Source organism: Euprymna scolopes, chromosome 44, assembly GCF_053919585.1.
Source record: "Euprymna scolopes isolate OS-2025 chromosome 44, ASM5391958v1, whole genome shotgun sequence".
In the NCBI taxonomy this organism is placed as follows: domain Eukaryota; kingdom Metazoa; phylum Mollusca; class Cephalopoda; order Sepiida; family Sepiolidae; genus Euprymna; species Euprymna scolopes.
Window position 1 is genome coordinate 19720864 of NC_136525.1, and position 24825 is coordinate 19745688.

A 24825-nucleotide genomic window follows, 5' to 3' on the forward strand; every position below is an offset into this window, starting at 1 on the left:
ATTCTCTATCTGTATAAGAGCCAGATACGCCCTAAAATGGAGCACTGTTGCCATATCTGGGCAGGAGCTGCTTGATGAACCCTATCCAGTCTTGATAGAGTTCAAAATCGGCTTCGAAATCTAGTAAGTGATGCCTTTTTCTTTTTTGTGCAACCTCTTCCCCACAGAAGAGACGTTGCGAGCCTGTCTCTGCTCTATCGTTATTTTCATGGCAAGTGTTAGACTAAACTCCAATCCATGGTTTCCTCTTGCCAATCTTTCTCAAAAAATACTGGATTAGCTGCAACCACTATCAATAATTTCCCCCACTTTCTATCTGTGCCTAAATCTAAACACAGATTCCATGAACAGAGTTTCTTTCCTAGAACTGCCCGCTTGCCTGCTTGAATACAACATTGTAGCCTTCAAATCTAATGTAATGTTCTACCCAATTTACAACATAAACGATTACTACACTACAACCTTATATTCATTAACTCTTATCCTCGAGTGACCTTCAGGCCTCGATAGCAGTGACTCCCAAGTAAAAAAAAATTTAATCACTCACTGTTCAAAGTAGTTAAATTGCATATAAACATATTAGCTATATATATATATATATATATATATATATATATATATTTTCTATTTTTATTTTGTTTTACATTCCAGCAAGCAGACGGTACACATATTGGTCTCGTTTCACCCGAGATGCAAAAGAAACGAGTCCAAGACATTTTGAAACGTATTCCGCCCGGAGCTGAATCTACGACTGTCCTTGTTGGATGTGTTGATTTTTTGTCCAAACCTGCAATGGCCTTTGTGCGTTTGGCCGAGGGTCAGGTTCTGTCCAATCTGACCGAGGTGCCGTTACCAACGCGTTTCATCTTCGTACTGCTTGGCCCCGAAGATGGTGGAATGGATTACCTTGAAGTCGGTCGATCACTTTCCACCTTAATGTCTAATCAGGTAAGTTTGTACTGTACCCTTATTGTATTTTCTTTCATTTTTTGTTTGAAAGATAACTTAAAAGTTTTATTAAATTCACTATTTTGATCAATAAACTGAGGAGAAATTAGTCATTTGCTTTATCTATGTATTCAGTATTACGTTAAAAATATTTGCATCTAAAACGTTTTCACAAAAATGTAATGCCATCTATAAATATAAAAGCAAAAATTATATAAATCTCACCTGTCTGTTTAAATGTATGTATGTATGTACGCCTAAAACTTGCGACAGAGGTGACGGATTTTCACGAGATTGGTATCATTTTGAAGCCCGACCCTTCGGACGACAAATATCGAAAAGTTGACCAAAAACATTATTTCCTTCACCCTCAATTGGCCACTTTTCTATAGGGAGGAGTAGCAAAAAATCGTTCCTTCATGACAATTTAGCCAAACATGCATGCACAAAAAAGTTCTTTCTTGAATTAGTTTAAATATTTAAAAAAATGGCCTAACTTCGCTCACACGATCATAGATCGGTCGTTATAGTGGCAGCGTCGTTATCTTAAGATTGCACATTCGAGCCGCGATATCAGATACATTTTTTCGATTTTTAAAGTTTTAATATTAAAACAGGGTTATTTATGCCATTTTTATGCTCGTTGCTAATTTTTTTTTTGTTTTGTTTTTCCAATTTTTTAAAGAAGTTTTTTTTCCGTTTGCTTATTCTTTATTTTACATTACGTTCGCTGTTTTTTTTTGTTTTTGTTTTTTTTTTGTTTGTTTTTTGTTTGTTTTTTTTTGTTTTTTTTTTTTGTTTTTTTTTGTTTTTGTTTTTTTGTTTTTTTTTTGTTTTTTTTTTTGTTTTTTTTTGTTTTTGTTTTTGTTTTTTCTGATTTAAAAAAAAAGTTATAATATTTAAACAGGGTTATTACATTCGCTTATTCTTTATTTGGCATTTTGTCTTGATTTAACCCCCCCCCCCACACACACACCAATGTCTTCCTCTGGGGGTCATTCAACCTCAGAGAAAGTCATTGATGGCAAAAGTTTATTATCATTCATTTTTCTTTCTTTTCTTTTCTTTTCTTTCTTTCTTTCTTTTCTGCAGAACTTCCATGATGTCGCATATCGAGCCGAAAGCAGAGAAGAGTTTTTACATGCCATCAACGACTTTTTAACGGAATCGATCGTCCTTCCTCCCGGGGACTGGGACCACAAAACCCTCCTCCCAATCATGGACATGGCAAGGAAACGAGCGCATTTACGACTTCGGAAAAAACAGAAGCAGGTAGTAAAAGAGGGTACGTAGGCATTCTCGGTTAAGTATTCCAATCAAGCATTTCCAGGAAATCTTCCATTTTTTTTTTTTTAAATAATACTTTTAAATTAACTGATAAAAAAATTGAAAATATTATAAATCTATTAAATTAATATTTTGAAACCAACTGATAAAAAATAAAAAAGATTTAAAATATATTGAACAAATTTTTGAAAAAACTTATAAAAGAATTTAAAATATTATAAATCTATTAAATTAATATTTTGAAATCAACTGATAAAAAATAAGAAATATTTAAAATATATTGAATAAATTTTTTTAAATAATATTTTTAAATTAACTGATGAAAAAAATTGAAAATATTATGAATCTATTAAAATAATATTTTTAAATGAACTGATAAATATTAAATTATAAATTTATTACAATAATATTTTAAAGTAATTGATTAAAGGATTGAAAATATTATAAGTCTATTAAATAATATATTAGTAAATTAGCTGATAACAAAAAATGAATAAAGTCATCTCCCGCTCAGTACAGACCAATAAGTCTCCTGTGTGTCATGAGTAAGTTGTTTTTTTTTTTTTGTTTTTTTTTTACATAGGAATCACCACATTATCAAGGCCAAGAGGCCACTCAAGGATAAGGGTTAAAGAGTGTACAGTAGAAATTGGACAATATAGTAATCATTAGTAATGAAAATTTGGTAAATTTGATAACTTATATGGAACGGCTCATCAAGAACTTATTTACGTTAGACTTGAACACAACCATATTGTAGTCAGCCGGAAAGCAGGAAAACGGAAGACAATTCCACAGGCGTGCAGTTCTAAGAAAGAAGCTTTGTTCATGGAATCTACGTTTAGGTTTAGGCACAGATAAAGAGTGGGGGGAATTATTGATAGTGTTTACAGCTAGACGAGTGTTTCTTGTGAAAGTTTGGCGAGGGGGGACCATAGATTGAAGCTCAGTCGAACACTTTCCATGAAAATAACGATACATCAGAGACAAACTCGCAACATCTCTTCTGTGAGATGGAGGTTGCAAGGAGGAGAAAAGGACATCACCTACGAGGCTACGAAGTCTATTTTGAACTCTATCAAGGCAGGACAAGTCCTTTCTAGCAGCTCCTACCCAGATGTGGCAACAGTATTCCATCCTTGGACGTACCTGGCTCTTATATAGATAGAGAATAGAATCAGCAGTGAGATATTTACCGGATCGATAGAAAGATCCCACCATTTTTCCAGTGGCCTTGGCAACAGATTTGATGTACGTGTTCCATTTAAGATCAGGAGTAATAGTCAAGCCCAGAAGCCTGTCAAAACTTGAGGCCTCCTGAAGACAAGAGCCATTCATTTCAATTGATGCCAGATGTGGATTAGAATGTTGATGATGTAAAGAGAGAAGCTTGGTTTAGATGCATTAAAAGTAACCAGCCACTCCTTTCCCCATTGTACTACGTGCTCAAGATCAGAGAATCCATATTAAATAAAGAAGTAGTCAACCACCTCAACAGAAACAACCTTCTTAGTGACACACAATATGGTTTCCGCTCTGCAAGATCTACAGCAGATGTGCTAACGGTTATATCACATAGGATCAGTGAATCTCTTGACAAAGGTTTCCTTTCCAGGGCAATTGCTCTTGACATATCGAAGGCCTTCGATAAGGTATGGCATAAGGGCCTACTTCACAAGATTTCCAGCTACAGTATTACTGGAAATGTTTTTTTCAATCATTAAATCATTTCTCTCTGATAGGTTCATAAGAGTAGTGGTTGATGGGCAGAAATCAGAGGCCCACAGTATTAATACTGGAGTCTCCCAGGGGTCCATCCTGGGCCCAACTCTCTTCCTGATCTACATCAATGATCTCCTAAAACACATACTTAAATCATTCGTTGACATCTATGCTGATGACACAACCATCTATGGCAACACATCAAAAGCCGTAAATGACAAAGTTCTCTCTGATTCTCTCTCCTCTGATCTTGAGCGCGTGGTACAATGGGGGAATAGGTGGCTAGTCACTTTTAATGCATTCAAAACCAAGCTTCTATCAACGCTCTGATCCCCATCTGGCATCAATTGAAATGGATGGGTCTCGTCTTGGGGAGGCTCCATGTTTTGACAAGCTTCTGGGTTTTACCTTTACTCCTGATCTGAAATGGAACACATACATCAAATCTGTTGCCAGGGATGCTGGGAAAATGATGGGATCTTTCTACCGCTCCAGAAGATATCTCACTACTAATGCAATTCTCTATCTGTATAAAAGCCAAGTACGTCCAAGGATGGAGTACTGCTGGCACATCTGGGCAGGAGCTGCTAAAAACAGCCTATCCTGCCTTGACAGAGTACAAAATAGACTTCGTAGTTTAGTGGGGGATGCCCTTTTCTCTTCCCTGCTACCTCTCTCCCACAGAAGAGACGTTGCGAGCCTGTCCTTGTTTTATCGTTATTTCCATGGCAGGTGCTCGTCTGAGCTCCAATCCCTCATCCCCCCCTCGCCAATCTTTCACGAGAAACACCCGTCTGGCTAAAACTGCTGTCAATAATTTTCCCCACTCTTTATCTGTGCCTAAATCCAAACGTAGATTCCATAAGCAAAGCTTTTTTCTTAGAACTGCACGCCAGTGGAACTCTCTGCCGCTTGCCTGTTTCCCACATGACTACAACTTGGACGTCTTCAAGTCCAACATAAACAAACTCCTGACAAACCGCCCCCTTAAGTAAGACACTCTATCAAAACCCCCAATACTAATGATTACTACAATACTATCTCATTGATTACTGTACACGCAATAACCCTTATCCTTGAGTGGCCTTCGGGCCTTGATAAGTGGTGACCCCCATGTAAAAAAAAAAAAAAAAATTGATAAAAAATTGAAAATATTATAGAATTTATTAAAATATTTTTAGATTAACTGATAAAAAATTAAAAATATTATGAATCTACTGAAATAATATTTTAAAATTTAATAAAAATTTGAAAATATTATAAACACATTAAAATAATATTTGGAAATAAACTGATACAAAAAAAATTAAATATTATGAATCTATTAAAATAATATATTAAATTAACTGATTAAAAATTGAAAATATCATAAATCTATTAAAAATATTTTTTAATAAACTGATAAAAAAATTGAAATCATTAAAAATCTGGTAAAATAAGATTCTGAATCTAACTGATAAAAAAGCGAAAACATCATAACTCTATTTAGTTAAAGTTTTGAAATTAACTGAGAAATTTTTTATCAGTTAATTTTATGAATTTGTTTATCAATTTCCAAAACTGAAAATATTATGATTCTTTCAAAAAAAAATTTTTTTTAATTAATTTATAAAAAACTGAAAATACTAAAAATCTATTTAAATATATTAAAATTAACTGATAATTTTTTATCAGTTAATTTCATGAATTTGTTTATCAATTTAAAAAAACTGAAAATATTGGAAATCTATTGAAATAATAGTTTTTTATTTATAAAAAAAACCCTGAAAATATTAAAAATTTACTTAAATACATTAAAATTAACTGATAAATCTTTTAGCAGGTGATTAAAAAAAATTTTTTTTGTCAGTTGATTTTATGAATTTTTATCAATTTCAAAAACTGGAAAGTAATATAAATAGTTTAAATACTATTTTGAAATTAACTGATGAAAAAACTGAAAACAGTTAGATCTTTTTAGCTCATATTAGAGAAGCAAAGAATTTTTTTTGTTTTGTTTTTGAGGATTTAAGAGGAAAATATTGGTTCATATTTTATTACTATAATTTTGTCTTACTCGGCCCTTGTGGGGCGGTTAATAAATAGTGACTTCAACTTACAAGAATAAAGTGAAAATATGAAGTTTATTAGAAAATAATAGTAGTCGTAGCCAAAACTGCTTATATATAAAAAGCACTTTCTGTGTGTATTCGTTTCCTATGGACTTGGAAATGGCAGGGCCGAATTTTTTTTTTAAATTTCGCACAAATGTACTTCATGTCTCTGGCAGTGTTCTTAGATGGATTTTCTATCAGAATTCCCCAATAAGTATCAACAATTGATACTCAGAAAAATCCAATTAAAGACTTCACAGTCCGATTTTGACCAAAGTTAACACTCCTATACAGCCTAACACAAGTGCATTTGAGAAGTTTAATAACCGCACAAGTAGAAAGCCATCATGTATAAAACCAACAGTACATTCTTTGATAAAATGGAGATGCATTTGAAATTCATATGAATCATAATACTTAACTTTTAATGTGTGTATGTGTATGTATATATATATGTATATTTATGTGTATGTATATAGATGCGTGTATATATATATTTATGTGCATATATATATATATATATATATATATATATATATATATATATATATATATATATATGTATTTTATATATGTATATCTACACACATATATATATATGTATCTTTATGTATTCATATATATGTATATGTATACATATATATATGGATATATATATGGATACATTCACGTGTATGTATATATATATATATATATATATATATATATATATATATATATGAGTAAAAATAAAATAAAATACAAACGATGATTGACGTTATGAAATGCAGAAGAAAACATCACAGACCACATGTGAGTGAAAAAGGAAAACATCACAGACCACATGTGAGTGAAAAAGGAAAACATCACAGTCCACATGTGAGTGAAAAAGGAAAACATCACAGACCACATGTGAGTGAAAAAGGAAAACATCACAGTCCACATGTGAGTGAAAAAGGAAAACATCACAGACCACATGTGAGTGAAAAAGGAAAACATCACAGACCACATGTGAGTGAAAAAGGAAAACATCACAGACCACATGTGAGTGAAAAAGGAAAACATCACAGTCCACATGTGAGTGAAAAAGGAAAACATCACAGTCCACATGTGAGTGAAAAAGGAAAACATCACAGACCACATGTGAGTGAAAAAGGAAAACATCACAGACCACATGTGAGTGAAAAAGGAAAACATCACAGACCACATGTGAGTGAAAAAGGAAAAAATCACAGACCACATGTGAGTGAAAAAGGAAAAAATCCTAAAACCTTCCCATTCACATTCATAGATTCTACCCAGAATGGGAAGGACTTTGGGATTTTTTCTTTTTCACTCGCGTGTGGTTTGTGATCGTTTTCTTCCGCATTTTTCCTACGAAATCCTGAGGATGTCCTCTGAAATAGGGATGAAACGTTGATTATTATTTTATTAATTCTCAGTTTTCCTTCTCAAATAACACACACACACACACACACACACACACACACACACACACACACACACATATATATATTTATATAAAATGGGTTAAGAAATTCCAACGAAAGAAAGATGTATATTTAAATAAGGGGGTAGTCACCAACAATGTGTATTTTTTAACATTATTTTATTATTCCGTGTCTTGGTTTTTCATTGGGAATTATGTTTGGATCATTGTAATAATGTTTTTAAGTCATTGAAATCGTTTTTACGCGCGTTTCAGACGTTCTGTGATGCGTCCTCGTCAGAAATTATTTTCAAATGTGTTGGAGATGTAAAAATGGCGATTTTCGTAGTTAATTTGAAGTTTTTCCAAGGGGTGGAGGCTTGTAAGTGTTTATTATTCATTGGCATGCTCAATTTTTATTACTCTTTCATTGGGCTTTTCGAGGGAGACCGCTGACCTGGCTATCTCTTTCTGCTAATGTTTTTTTCTTTTCCTTTAGGGTGGGGTAGGGTGTGTGTGTGTGTGTGTGTGTGTGTGTGTGTGTGTGTGTGTGTGTGTGTGTGTGTGCTTTTGTTGGTTTGGGAATGTGTATATTGTTTTATAGTATTTTGGGGTTATTTGCTTCCTTAGGAAGGCGACTGTGGTCCAAAGTGAGGTCTTTACTAATGTGTATGTGTGGGGAGGGGGGACTAGCTCTTCTGAAATAAGGGTAGGGGTGCTTTCATTCTATTTTGATATTTATTTTTTGGATTCTTGGATTTTAGTATTGTGATTTTTCGTTTTAGTCTTTTCGGGTATTCCTTATATTATGTTTGTTTAGAAAGAGGGGTGTATTTAAAATATGTATAGGGGATTTTTTAATGTTTCTATTTATTTGTCTCCCCATGTGGGTATGGCCAGACCCAGGATCGGTTCCTAGTGTGGGGAAGATTTTGTTCCCCAGAGGGGGGGGGCATTGGAGGGGGTATAGGTATGGGAGGGGGATGATAGAAGGGATGATAGTTGTTTCAGTCATGAGGGTTCTCCTCCACTGACTGAGGAGGGAGCGAGGTGGGTTTTTTTATATTTTAAAAGCAATATATATATATATATATATATATATATATATATATATATTGTTTTTAAAATATAATTATCCACTGATACGGGTTTGGTCGTCTATGACTCATCAGAGTGGCTGAAGCTAGCGATATTTGAAATCGGGACCCCACAGTAATGAGCTTGACCTCTTTATCCGCTGGTCCAATCTCGCCAACTGCTTGGCTATATCGCGATTTATTAATATTTATATATATATATATATATATATATATATATATATATATATATTTCCCCAGACAGAAACAACATGGCTGACGAGAGCCTAACATCATTTAAATTTTACCATTAACTGGTCCCCTTTATGTTGGGTTTGAAACCGACGGTACCAATGTTTTTCTGAACTTCTGTACAATTAAATAAATAAATATTAAGCTCTTATATCGAAAAAGTTTTTCTTTGTAATCAAGCACTTTCTTGGAATTCTTTCCCCAAAAAACAGTAAACAAATATATATATGTGTGTGTGTGTGTGTGTGTGTGTGTGTGTGTGTGTGTGTGTGTGTGTACTAGCAGGCCGGCCAGCATTGCCTGGTCGTAAAATATTCTTAAATATGATAATTTGATTAATGCGGATTTCATATTATATTATATTGGACTCAATATATAGCAATGATTTAAAAAATAAAATTTAATAAATGACTCATGCGCCACCACTAAGAATCGAAACCAAAACGTTTAGCTTACGATTTACTTTTTCTTTTGACATTAATGCCTGAACTATGAAGACATGTTTGCTGCAAGGCTAAAAATTAAAACATGAACCAATAGCTATTACGTTACGCATGCATATTCGTAATGCCGTCGTTCAACCTTCACCTGGCAAATTTCATTTTTTTTTTTTCACACTTTTTCATCGATTTTCCCCGGCTAAAACCCAAATATAAAGAGTTGCATCGTATCGAATACCCTATATATTAAGTTTCATTCCTGTACATAAAACACTGGCAGAGAAATTTGGTAGGCAAAATTTTTTAAACAAATATATATACACATACATGAAAATATATATATAAAGAGATTTTTGTTTACTATAACCATGCAAATATTACGCAAGTATAAATCATGTAGAATATCTGCATGAATATAATTACACGTAATAGTTAACTAAAGATGGTCATCCCATAAGAAAACCGAAAAAACTAATAGGAAATTAATTAAAATGAATGTTTAAAAGAATATGCAAATTAGCTAGATCTTTTGCAGATGAATGCAATTCCATGATCCATATATAACAAAGTTGTTTTTTCTTTTTAAATAAATAGAAAAAAATTTTAATATGAATATCAATACACAAAAAAAAAAAATGTTTATTAGTATAGATATATGCTTGTGTATATATTTATCTGTATATGTGTATATATGTTTGTATATCTGTATATGTGTATATATGTTTGTATATCTGTATAAGTGTATGTTGTGCTGTTGTGTTAATGAAAGCTAAATAACAAATCGAAGACGGTATCGGATTCGATAAAACGGTTATTAATTTAAACAAAAAGAATAAAATAATGTATTATTTCAATTATTGCATCTTGGATGTTATTCTCACAATGTTGCGGACGATGTAACCTCCAAACTTCAAGTGCCTCTTGTTGAACAGTAGTTTGAAAATCCCAAACCTTCACCTAAAAACTTCCTAAGCATAAAAATTAAAAGTTTAAAAAATTTTTTATAATAAAAAAAAACAAGAACACATTAGATTAAATTGTCTTTCTCTCAATTTAACTCGCTGATTCGACATAAATATTTTGCTGATTCGACATAAATATTTTGCTAATTCAACATAAATGTTTTGCTGATTCGACATAAATATTTTGATGATTCGACATAAATATTTTGCTGATTCAACAATGTTTTGCTGATTCGACATAAATATTTTGCTGATTCGACATAAATATTTTGCTGATTCGACATAAATATTTTGATGATTCGACATAAATATTTTGCTAATTCAACAATGTTTTGCTGATTCGACATAAATATTTTGCTGATTCGACATAAATATTTTGCTGATTCGACATAAATATTTTGCTGATTCGACAAGTAAATAGTTTGCTGATTCGACAAGTAAATATTTTGCTGATTCGACAAGTAAATATTTTGCTGATTCGACATAAATATTTTTGTTGATTCGACATAAATATTTTGCTGATTAGACAAGTAAGTATGTTGCTGATTCGACATAAATATTTTGCTGATTTGACATAAATATTTTGCTGATTCAACAAGTAAATATTTTGTTGATTTGACATAAATATTTTGCTGATTTGACATAAATATTTTGCTGATTCAACAAGTAAATATTTTGTTGATTTGACATAAATATTTTGCTGATTCGACATAAATATTTTGATGATTCGACATGAATATTTTGATGATGCGACAAATAAATATTTTGCTGATTCGACAAAAATTGTTGCTGATTCGACAAATAAATATTTTGTTGATTTGATAAATGAATATTTTTTTGATTTGATATAAATATTTTGTTGATTCGACATAAATATTTTGCTGATTCGACAAATAAATATTTTGCTGTGATGTTCGATTATGTCAGTCTTCCAATCCTTCGCAATTCCAAACCAGCATGGTTTTAGAATCGGTTGCTGGAGAGTAAAAGTAGTCATGTAGCATTCAATTTATATTATTAGGTTGAGAAGAAAGTTTTTGCGGAATTTTTAAGTTTGGTTTTAAATTATGTATTTTCAAATAAGTTTTTGTTATAATATTTCACTTTATACATCATTTAAATAACTTTACTTTATACGTCATTTAAAATAACTTTATTTTATATATTATTTAAAATAACTTTACTTTATATATTATTTAAAACAACTTTATACATCATTTAAATAACTTTGCTTTATACATCATTTAAAATAACTTTACTTTATATATTATTCAAATAACTTTACTTTATATATCATTTAAAATAACTTTACTTTATATATTATTTAAAATAACTTTATACATCATTTAAATAACTTTACTTTATACATCATTTAAAATAACTTTACTTTATATATCATTTAAAATAACTTTACTTTATATATCATTTAAAATAACTTTACTTTATACATCATTTAAAATAACTTTACTTTATATATCATTTAAAATAACTTTACTTTATATATTATTTAAAATAACTTTATTTTATATATTATTTAAAATAACTTTACTTTATATATTATGTAAAATAACTTTATACATTCTTTAAATAACTTTACTTTATACATCATTTAAAATAACTTTACTTTATACATCATTTAAAATAACTTTATTTTATACATCATTTAAAATATCTTTATTTTATACATCATTTAAAATAACTTTATTTTATATATTATTTAAAATAATTTTATTTTATACATCATTTAAAATAACTTTATTTTGTACATCATTTAAAATAACTTCATTTTATACATCATTTAAAATAACTTTATTTTATACATCATTTAAAATAATTTTATTTTATACATCATTTAAAATAACTACTTTATACATCATTTAAAATAACTTTATTTTATACATCATTTAAAATAACTTTATTTTATACATCATTTAAAATAACTTTACTTTATGCATCATTTAAAATAACTTTACTTTATACATCATTTAAAATAACTTTACTGTATACATCATTTAAAATAACTTTACTTTATACATCATTTAAAATAACTTTACTTTATATATCATTCAAATAACTTTACTTTATACATCATTTAAAATAACTTTATTTTATACATCATTTAAAATAACTTTACTTTATACATCATTTAAAATAACTTTGTTTTATACATCATTTAAAATAACTTTATTTCATACATCATTTAAAATAACTTTACTTTATACATCATTTAAAATAACTTTATTTTATACATCATTTAAAATAACTTTATTTTATACATCATTTAAAATAACTTTATTTTATACATCATTTAAAATAACTTTATTTTATACATCATTTAAAATAACTTTATTTTATACATCATTTAAAATAACTTTTTTTATACATCATTTAAAATAACTTTATTTTATACATCATTTAAAATAACTTTATTTTATACATCATTTAAAATAACTTTACTTTATATATTATTTAAAATAACTTTATTTTATACATCATTTAAAATAACTTTATTTTATACATCATTTAAAATAACTTTATTTTATACATCATTTAAAATAACTTTATTTTATACATCATTTAAAATAACTTTATTTTATACATCATTTAAAATAACTTTACTTTATACATCATTTAAAATAACTTTATTTTATACATCATTTAAATAACTTTACTTTATACATCATTTAAAATAACTTTACTTTATATATCATTCAAATAACTTTACTTTATACATCATTTAAAATAACTTGATTTTATATATTATTTAAAATAACTTTATTTTATACATCATTTAAAATAACTTTACTTTATACATCATTTAAAATAACTTTATTTTATACATCATTTAAAATAACTTTATTTTATACATCATTTAAAATAACTTTACTTTATACATCATTTAAAATAACTTTATTTTATACATCATTTAAAATAACTTTATTTTATACATCATTTAAAATAACTTTACTTTATATATTATTTAAAATAACTTTACTTTATATATTATTTAAAATAACTTTACTTTATATATTATTTTAAGGCGTTTTTCGGTCTATCTAATCGTTTAACTTACAATCGTTTTAAAACAATTATTTTTTTTCAGAATGTTGAATACAAAATGGAAAAAAAGCAAATTTGCACAATCTTCTTATTTCAATTCAAGCTAGGCCAGAAAAGCTGTGATATCAATGGAGGATTTGGCCCAGAAACAACTACTTAAGGCACAGCACAATAGTGGTTTAAGAAATTTTGTGGTGGTGACGAGAATCTTAAAGATAATGAGCATAGTGGTCCGCCATTGGATGGTGATAAGTATCAAGTCGAAGCCAATCCACGCACAACTGTTCAAGTTTTGCTTCTGAATTAGACATAACGTATGCGATGATTTCTGACCACTTAAGAGAGATTGGAAAAATAAAAAAGCTTGATAAATGAGTTTCTCATGAATTGAACGACAACCAAAAGAAATGCCGTTATGAAGTGTCAGTTTCCCTTCTTTTACACAATAAGAATGACCTGTTTCTCGATCAGATTGTGATTTGTGATGAAAAGTGGGTTCTTTACGACAATTGTTGACACTTAGCTCAGTGGTTAGACGCCGATGAAGCTCCACGACACTTCCCAAAGCCAGAGTTGCACCAAAAGAAGGTCATGCTGACTGTTTGGTGGTCTGCGGCTGATCTCATCCATTAAAGTCTTTTTTTAATGCAGGAGAAATTGTTACGGCAAAGAAATACTGTCAACAAATGGATGAAATGCATCAGAAACTTTCACAACAACATTAAAAGGCCCAATTCTCCTCCACGATAATACCCAACCATACGTTGCTAAACCGACCCTGCAGAAGTTTAACAAATTGGGCTACAAAACTCTGCCTCATCTGCCATACTCTCCAAATCTCTTACCTACTGACTACCATTTTTTCAAGCATCTCGACAACTTTCTGCATGAGAAATACTTCAAAAACCTAAGCGATATTAAAAACGCCTTCAGCGACTTCATCGCCCCAGAACGCAAGATTTTTACGTTAGTGGCATAAATATATTTGTTTTGCGTTGGCAAAAGTGTGTTCATTCTGATGGCGCTTATTTCAATCAATAAATTTTTGTTTAAACCGAAATATGTCCATCTGAATTTAAAAGTTAAAAACCGCAAGCACTTTCTTGTCAGCCTGATAGCATAGCTTTAGCATCCGAGTGCTCCAGGAAGCAGTAAAAATAGTTTCATAATGATAAAGTTTATAAATACCCTGTTTCTATATTTGTCTGCTCTATTTCATTGTTTTTGTTTTTTTTTTCTTTCTTTTCTTTTTTTTCTTTTCTTGTCCAGCATTGTTAGAGACAAAAGGAAAGGTTCCTGTAGATCCGCTTAAAAGAACCGGGCGTCCTTTTGGTGGCCTCATCAACGATATAAAGCGACGCTACCCTTATTATCGAAGCGATATAACTGATTCCTTTAATCTCCAGTGTCTAGCTGCCTTTGTTTTTATATTCTTTGCTTGTCTTTCACCATGTATTGCCTTTGGGGGTCTGCTAGGTGAGTTAACCTTCCGCCATATTTCTTTTAGTTTTTACTTTTTGTTTTTCTTATTTTTTTGTTAATTTTCTTACCGTTCATAATTGTATTTTTATTTCTTTCTTTTTTCATTTTTCTTTTTCTTTATTTTTTCTATATATATATACTAGCAGTTCCGCCCGGCTTTGCTCGGGCCCTATGTACTGTTCATAAGGTTATGTGCATATGTATATATTAAAAAGTGTGAATATGTAAAGTAATGCCTTTCTGTATAATAGTTTTCTTTAATTACCATAGAGAAAAGACAGACAGACGTTTTCACTTTTATATATATATATATATATATATATATATATATATATATACAGATAGATAGATAGATTGGATGCAGTATATAGTAATAATTTAAAAACTATAAAAAAAAAAAAAAAAGACTCATGTGCCATCACCGAGAATTGAAACCAAAACGTTCAGCTCACCATTTATTTTGCCTCTGCCGTCAATGACTGGGCTATGGAAACATGTTTACTGCAAGGCTAAAAATTAAAACATGAACCAATGGCAACTACGTTATGCATTCGTAATGCCAGCGTTCGACCTTCACCTGGCAAATTTCATTTTTTTTTTTAATTTTCACACTTTTGCACCAATTTTTCCTGGATAAAACCCAAGTATAAAGTTTTGCATGGATTCAAATACCTTATATATGAAGTTTCATGTCTGTAGACCAAAAACTCTAGGAGGAGTTTGGTAGGCAAAATTTATTAAACAAAAATATATACGTATACATAAATATATATGGAAACAATTTTGTGTTTACTATAAGCTTTTTATGCAAATATAATGCAAGTATAAATCATGTAGAATATCTGCATGAATATAATTACACGTAATAGTTAACTAAAGATGATCATCCCATTAGAAAACTGAAGCAACTAATTGGGAATTAAAATGAATGTGTAGTGGAATGGGGACAAAAATGGATGGTCACATTCAATGCTGCCAAGACTAAACTGGTTTCCTTCAATAATTACAAGAAACCTTCTCTGCCACCAATAGCAATGGCCAGTGACTCCCTGTCTGAGAGTACATCTTTCAAACTGCTTGGCCTAACGTTCACAGGAAACATGAGTTGGAACAATTACATTGAAAACATTGCCAGGGCCGCTGCAAAGAAGGTAGGCTCTCTCTACTGTGCTACAAAACTACTGACACCTGAAAGTATCCTGTACCTCTATAAGGCCACCATTCGCCCATGTATGGAGTATTGCTGTCACATTTGGGCTGGCGCATCCGCTACTAGTCTCTCGCTCCTAAACAAGGTTAAAAAAAGAGTCGCCAATCTGATAGGCCCTGAACTGGCATCTAAGCTTCAGCCTCTGTCCCATCGATGAAACATTGCATCCCTCTGCCTGTTCTACAAGTATTTTAATGGTGAATGCTCTGACGAACTGCAGACATTGTGTCCCCACGACGTAAACACCCTTGACAAACCCGACAGGCAGCTAAATCCCATCCCCACACAGTAGAGATCCCTAGATGTAAAAGATCTTTCTACTCCAGTAGTTTCTTCCCCAGAACCGCTAGACTCTGGAATTCCATTCCAGGTCCCTGCTTCCCCAACTGTACTGACATGCAGAAGTTCAAGTGTAACGTGAACCGACATCTTGCTGCCCAAATCCCTACATAGTGCCCCAGTAGTTGCTGCCCCTGATAGTAGACCCCTACACCAAAGTGGCACAATGTGCCTTGTTTGGGGTGAAAATGTAATAAAAAAAAATTTAAAAAAAAGAATATGCAAATTAGCTAGATCTTTTGCTAGTGAATGCAATTCCACAAAAGAAAATTTTATTTTATAAGAAAATTGTATTTTATAAGAAAATTGTATTTTCTTTTTAAATAAATAAAAAAGAGGGTTTTTAATATGAATATCAATACACACAAAAAAAAAACGAATTTATAGGAGTATATATATATATATATATATATATATATATATATATATATATATATATATATATATATATATATATAATGCATTCATGCCAATGAAGAATTGGAAAACTGATTTAGAACTTTAATTAGAATTCTACTCGATAATTTTCCATACTTTTTGATGTAGATACTTGATATATCAAAGAGTTTTATTTCATTTCTGATTTTTTTTGAGATGAGGATTGATTATTTATATTATTTGGATTCTTTGGACTAATGTTCTCATCTTGAGTTTTATTTTCACAACATTTATTTTGTCAATGTAACTTCCGACCTTCTTTAGGTGTATCTTATTGAACTCTGAAATCTTTTTGCCGAACTTAGGAGTCTGCAAGAACCCATGGCATAGTGGATAACGTACTTTGTAAAATTCAGTTTTAAAGTTGCATTCTTCTGGATGGTGAAAGGTACAAGCCTCAGTGTAGGCAACGCACGAAGTATAATTGTGAACTTCTACCCAATCATGGCTGATGGAACAAGAGCATGCTATTCCCCATCGATTAAATAAATGGTTTCATTCGAAATTCTGTGCAGATTACTGAGTTCAATAGATTCCCAAGTTCGATAGAAAGATTCCTGAATTCAACAGGGGTCCTGGATATGACCTTAAACTATATCCAGTGGTGAGGCCCTAGCTTGCAGGCTTTGGGGAGTGTGGAACCACCCTTTAATTGACATTGCTCCCAGGTCCACTCTGACCCAGAGTGGTACTACCTGTTAGGGTCCCAACTATGGGTTGAATAAAAACCGATTTGAAAACAACAAATATATTTTATTAAAAAAATTTTCTTCAAAATCTTTGGATTCGGAATTAAATAACCTGAAAACGGTTGATATGCCGTAAAACAAAAACAACCAAACAACCATGAATTCAACAGAAAGATTCCAGAGTTCGACAGAAAGATTCTCGAGCCAGCAGAAAGATTCCTGAGTTTGGCAGAAAGATTCCGGAGTTCGGTAGAAAGATTCCCGAGTTCAGCAGAAAGATTCCGGAGTTCTACAGAAAGATTCCAGAGTTCGACAGAAAGATTTGTTATATACTTGTTTTTTTACCATTTTTTCCCCCGAATTTGGCAGAAAGATTCTCGAGTTTGGCAGAAACATTCCGGAGTTCGGCAGAAAGATTCCCAAGTTCAGCAGAAAGATTCCGGAGTTCTACAGAAAGATTCCAGAGTTCGACAGAAAGATTTGTTATATACTTGTTTTTTGACCATTTTTTCCCCCGAATTTGGCAGAAAGATTCTCGAGTTTGGCAGAAAGATTCCCGAGTTCTACAGAAAGATTCCCGAGTTCAGCAGAAAGATTCCAGATTTCAGCAGAAAGATTCCCAAGTTCGACAGAAAGATTCCAGAATTTAGCAGAAAGATTCTCGAGTTCAAACCCGGAAATCTTTCTGCTGATATCTGGAATCTTTCAGCAGAAAGATTCCAGATATCAGCAGAAAGATTTCCGGGTTTGACAGAAAGACTCCCGAGTTCGACAGAAAGACTCCCGAGTTTGACAGAAAGATTCCCGATTTCAGCAGAAAGATTCCAGAGTTCAACAAGATATACTTTAAGAAAGTCGGAAGTTACATTGACAAAATATGAAAATAATACTAAAGATGAGAACAGTAACCCGAAGAATCCAAATAATATGAACGCCATATTGCACCTGTGTATTCGTAATGATAAGCACCTTGTTGACGATGTTATGGTGGTAGTTTTTTGCTGGGGTGGATCATCATGTTTTACATATTTTTTCGTTGTATCGTTGCCAGGCCTATTATAGGTTTCTCTTTATTTTTTTACCATCGTCCATTTATAATAGACTAGCGGAAGTGCCTGGCATTGCCCGGGTGTTTGGAGGTGTGTGTGTGTGTTGGGGGAAGGGGGAGTAAATCAAAACTAAATGATAAGCTAAGTAATAACCCTGTTTAAATATTAAAAAAATGCACAAAAAAAAACAGGAAAAAGTTTTGGGAGGGAGGTAGGCTCGAACCAGAAGCCTTGAGGTTAATAGTCTGATGACATAGCATGACACCACGAACGCAGGGACTTGAGAAAGAACAGTCGAAAATAAGCATTTAAAAACCCAGGTGGTTGAATATCAATGTATGGTTTTCTAGGTAAGTAGAGAAAACGAATTCACAACGCGAATTTTGTAAGATAAAAGTCGCTGAAATAAAAGATATTTATGACGTCGTTTCGTAAATCGTAGATATTATAATCTAAGGAGTATATAAAAAGTTCTAAGGCATAGTAAACCCCCAGAGAAAACCTCCAAAAAAGCCTTTGCCGGACATACAGAAAAAATGCACACACACACAAATACATATTTTGCCTTTTATATATATAGATAATGTTTTTTTTTGTTTTTTATTGTTGTTTTTTTCTTTTTTGATTGATTAGTTGATTATTATTATTCTCTCTCTCTCTTTCTCTAGCGGAAAAAACCGATGGTCTTATGGGGGTGACTGAAACTGTGCTGAGTACCTCTTTATGTGGACTTATATTTGGTCTGTTCAGTGGACAGCCCCTTATGATTCTTGGAGCGACAGGGCCTGTTCTGGTATATGAGCAGTCTTTATACAAGGTATGACCTAGACATTTTGCAATAATATTAGGGCATTGTATATTAATGCTATACTGCAATATATTACCACTTTCCTTTATTTTATCAAGAAATAAATATGTATTGCTAGGGTAAACAAATTATAAAGAGTGCATGGGGCTATGTAAAGTAAATATAGCTTATTTTTATTAGTTAGTTAGTTATGGTAGCCCATCCATGTGGATGATGACATTTTCTTCATCCTTTTTTTTTTAATTGAATCTGTGACTTCGCTGATGACTGTGAAACCCAATGTGTGATCTGCACTAGGGTTGGATCAAATACTGACTAATAAGGTAACCAGTGAATTATAATGAGGTTAATACAAAAGTGCTCAATGCTAAAGTAGAGCAAGGTATATTCTTATTTGTTTTTACATAAGCAGTAATATATTGCTACACAGTCATGAACATATTTCAGTCAGCTAGTTTTTAGAAACCATAAACCTCTCCATGAAAGCAAATAGGAAGCATATGAAAGCTTTCATATTGGCAAGACCACCTAAAGACGTCTCTAGTTTCTAGAACCTAGTTTACTGAAATATGTTCATGACTGTGTAGCAATATATTACTGATAATGTAAAAGTTCACAATTTTTGAAAACACGTTTTATTATCTCAGAAGAGTATGTTTCAGATCTGTTTCATTAGCAATCATTAACAAACAGGAAAAATATGTTATCACTGTATTTTTTTAATGTAGCTACTATTCAGACAATTCTATGGAGAAAAAAAAACTTATTAAAACACACTCTTTACATAAATACGAAAGTATGGCCGAAGAGATCTGAAAATATGGAGGCCCAGCGTTGCACAACAGACTTCATGAGCTCCTTGTCAGTTGGGAGCAAGAACAACTCCCACAAGACCTCTATGACACAGTCATTGTTGCCTTATACAAAAACAAGGGGGAAAAGTCAGTCTGCTCTAACTACTAGGGGATCACCCTACTCTCCATCTAGGGTTGGATCAAATACTGACTTTTAACAATTGAAATACAAATGCAAATACTTTTGTTTAGGTTACCAGAAATACAAATACAAATACTTTTATTCCTAAGTCTAAAAATACAAATACAAATACTTTTATTCCTCAATCTCAAAATACAAATAAAAATACAATAACTGATTTAAACAAAAACAAATATAAATACTTTTTTTTTTTCAAAGTAATAAAGAAATCTGAAAATATGCAGAAGAAAAAGAAAAGAAATATTTCCTTCCAAATTTGACATCTACATTACATTCTATATCATGTTCTTATTGCATTTTATTATCATTAGAGCTCTGAAAGTTTCCTTCTCTCTCTCTCTCATTACATTAAAATTGTATTTAAATACAATTGAAATACAAATACAATTACATTAAAATTGTATTTAAATACAATTGAAATACAAATACAATTACATTAAAATTGTATTTAAATACAATTGAAATACAAATACAATTGTATTTGATTCAACCCTATCTCCATCACAGGTAAAATCCTTGCCTGTGTGCTCCTAAACAGACTGATACCTTCCATCGCAGAAAACCACCTCCCAGAAACCCAATGTGGCTTCAGAGCAAACAGGGGCACTACAGATATGGTCTTTGTCCTCAGGCAACTCCAAGAGAAGTGCCGAGAACAAAACAGGGGACTCTTCTATGTAACATTTGTGGACCTGATCAAAGCATTTGACACAGTGAGCAGAAGAGGGCTTTGGCTGATCATGGAATACAAATACAAATTACTTTTTCTTGTGATGTTAAAATACAAATACAAATACATTAAAATTGTATTTAAATACAATTGAAATACAAATACAATTGTATTTGATCCAACCCTAATCTGCACAGAAAGAGCATAGGAAGACAGGATTTTGGGTTTGATGGTGAGTGGCTGCCACTCGTCAGTGGCTCAGTGTGCAACGCTCCGTAGCTGCTCACTCATGCCCATTGTTGAAGAAGGACATCGCACTATCACATGTCGAGCGTCAAGTGTCTCTGTCCACTGCCAAAGTCTCCAAAAGATTGAAGGGGATATAGCAGTGCTTGAAGGTGAGCTTGATGCAGTCTATATAGTGTTTCTTATGGCAGCTGACATTTTGTCAACCGTGAATGAGCTGATTGAAGAGAACTCTTCGAGGTAGTCTGTTTGAGGGCATTCTGATGACGTAGCCCAACCATCAAAACTGACGACAGATAAGAAGTGACTCTAGAGAAACAACTCCAGCTCTCCTGCGAATCTCTGAATGGGACACTTTGTGCCATCTATGGCGGTTGAGGATCTGCTGTGAAATGACTCCAGCAGCCTCATGGGACTCATTTTTATATACTGCAAACATTTTTATTTTTATTTTGACTCGATTAATTCTCAGAAATCAAAGAACTTTTCTTTTATCTATTCACTAGCCTGGCTGCCCAGCGTTGCCCGGGTGTTTGAAGGTGTCAAAAAAAAAAGAAAGTGGTAGTAGGCAGGCAGACTCAGAACCTGTGACGCGAAGGCGGAGAAGAAAGTGAAAGAAAACCTGACGTCTTACCTCTACGCCATGACGCGACCGGAAGTGTTAACCGTTCAAATTAAATGTAGTCGATCAAAAATAAGACTTGCAGAAATGGCGTTGCTTTTAAACCTCCCACGAAAATTGTTTTTAATGCGAGAGAAAAGCAGCTAGGCCAAAAAAAAGGGGGCACTCTGGCAGTATCCAAATAAATAGTAATTGTCTCAGTATGAAGGGTTTCCCCTACATTGACCAAGGACCAATTACAGAACAGATACTACCCAGCACAAAGGCTAGGCGCAAGCAGTTGCATTCAATTAGTTTTGCTTTATTTATACAAAAAAGACAAACAAACAGCTGACACGATGGAATGGCGGGAATTTTTTAAAACTCGTTCAAAAAAAAATAGAGACAATATCCGTTTGCGAATCTGAGATATTACAATCTAGGAAGTATATGAAAACTTCTCCCGGAATCCAACTGACGCGAGAACCCCGAGCAAAATGTCTTTCATGGACGTACACAACCGCACATGCCCATTTTACTTTTCATATTTATTTATGAGGTATCACGTCATATTGTGACATTGTCGTTACGTACTGTAGTAAATAATACCTAACTTACCTGAGTGTAGCTGCCGGAGGTGAGGATGCTCTTCCAACAGCCAAGAAGAACAATAGCCTTGTGGTTATTTATACTAATAGAGTAAGGTAATTGTTTTAAAAACCTTCCTCCTTTGTGAAGAGTTACTTCATTCTTTTTTTTGTATGTTGCTGTGGTTACAAGACACCTGAGAAGAAGGTCGCGAAGAAGATTGTATTTTTTTTTCGCAACCTCACTTCAGGTTAGCTACTCTCAGTTATATGCTTTTTTTTTCAGCAATACAAACAAGCGTAAAGAAATAAATAAAAATCCAGGTCGACATTTTTTTCTTTTTTTAACAAAAGTTTTTTTTACCGTTACTCTGTTTAAATTATGAAGGTTTGTGGTTTATTTCAGAGTTTACTTTGATATGCATACCACTTTTTACTTTGGATTTTAGCTCAATTAGCACTCAAAAATCAAGGGGCTGTAGAGGACGGAGTTGCCTTTTGATGTGTAGTTGGTGATCTCATCCTCTGTTGTTAAGTAAAAGATTAAAAAGAAGTTGCATGATGGAATGAAGACACAAAATATGCTGGTTTTTTAAACACAACCAAATAAATTTATTTACAGCAAATACAAAATAAATTATAATAAGAGTTCAGTGAGAGATTATAAGTAATGTTACTTACGTGTATAGTCTTCGATGAGAAGTCAGTGATGAGGTCGATGGTGAGGTTGTTCGCCAGACTGGAGAAAGTTTATCGGCACATCTTCACTCTTTGATGTCCAATGAAGAAAGAGAATAAATGATACAAACCGGAAGTGAAGGTGGATGTATCGCCCCCTTGTGGCCAAGAATGATATTACCAGAGTTGAAGGGGAGATAATCATGTTTGCCTTAAGGTCTGTGTGTTTGCTTGTGTGAAGAAATCAGTTTCTTTCCTGTGGCTAATATCAAACTTCCCTTTTTTATAATAGTTGTTTTGCTTTTTTTTTTGTTTTTTTTTTTGTTTTTTTTTTATATTAATTTAATTTTGAAAAACAAATCTTTGTGTTTTGTTATTTTTTGATATTTGTCTTTTTTTTCTTTTTTTTTTTTATTCCAGTTCTGTGAAAGCAATGAAATTGAATTCTTGCCAATGCGTTGTTGGATTGGCTTTTGGGTCACGGTGATTGCGAGTGTCGTCGTGGCCCTGGAAGGAAGCTTTCTTGTGCGATTTGTAACAAGATTCACAGAAGAAATTTTTGCCATTCTCATTTCACTTATTTTTATATACGAAGTGATTAAAAAAATTACATCCGTAAGTAAAAAAAAAAGCTTTTCTTTCTTTTTTTCTCCTTTTGTTAAACCTACCCTCCCCCTTCAAGCAAAACATATTACAACTGAATTGTGAAGGCAGCTACTATAATATATCTTATGCTTCTGAATTTTTGAGATGAGGTTTGGTTATTCATATTATTTGGATTGTTTGGACTACTGTTCTCATCTTGAGTGTTATTTTCACAACGTTTTGGTCAATGTAAACTCCAATCTTCTTCAAATAAAGCATTTTACAACTGAATCGTAAAGGCAGCTACTATAATAAGTACCAAATTGTCTACTTCCCACAAAATTACAAACTTCCCACAAAATTACAAACTTCCCACAAAATTACCAACTTCCCAAAAAATTGCCAACTTCCCACAAAATTACAAACTTCCCACAAAATTGCCAACTACCCACAAAATAACAAACTTCCCACAAAATTACAAACTTCCCACAAAAATCGCCAACTTCCCACAAAATTACAAACTTCCCACAAAATTTGCCAACTTCCCACAAAAATCGCCAACTTCCACAAAATTACAAACTTCCCACAAAATTGCCTACTTCCCACAAAATTTCCAACTTCCCACAAAATTACAACATTCCCACAAAATTGCCAACAACCCACAAAATAACAAACTTCCCAAAAAATTGCCAACTACCCACAAAATTACAAACTTCCCCCAAAATTGCCAACTTCCCACAAAATTGCCAACTACCCACAAAATTGCCAACTTCCCACAAAATTACAAACTTCCCACAATATTCCCAACTACCCACAAAATAAACTTCCCACAAAATTGCCAACTACCCACAAAATAGCAAACTTCCCACAAAATTGCCAACTACTAACAAAATAACAAACTTCCCACAAAATAACAAACTTTCTACAAAATTGCCAACTACCCACAAAATTGTCAACTACCCAAAAAATTACAAACTTCCCACAAAATTACCAACTACCCACAAAATTACAAACTTCCCACAAAATTGCCAACTTCCCACAAAATTGCCAACTTCCCCAAAAATTGTCAACTACCCACAAAATAACAAACTTCCCACAAAATTGCCAACTTCCCACAAAATTACCAACTATCCACAAAATTACAAACTTCCCACAAAATTACAAACTTCCCACAAAATAACCAACTTCCCCAAAAATTG

The 24825-nt window shown here is 32.2% G+C and overlaps 1 protein-coding gene across 5 annotated transcripts in view; it reads left to right on the forward strand.

Annotated features, from left to right (window-relative positions):
* LOC145268721 (band 3 anion transport protein-like) overlaps positions 1–24825 on the forward strand; it is a 971550-nt gene that overhangs the window by 905820 nt on the left and 40905 nt on the right. For all 5 annotated transcript variants that reach the window (XM_080124275.1, XM_080124277.1, XM_080124273.1 and 2 more), the window contains 5 exons: positions 652–948; positions 2041–2233; positions 14518–14724; positions 19124–19272; positions 23462–23656. In XM_080124275.1, the coding sequence (XP_079980401.1) occupies positions 652–948; positions 2041–2233; positions 14518–14724; positions 19124–19272; positions 23462–23656 (1041 nt within the window). The remainder of the gene's footprint in view (positions 1–651; positions 949–2040; positions 2234–14517; positions 14725–19123; positions 19273–23461; positions 23657–24825) is intronic.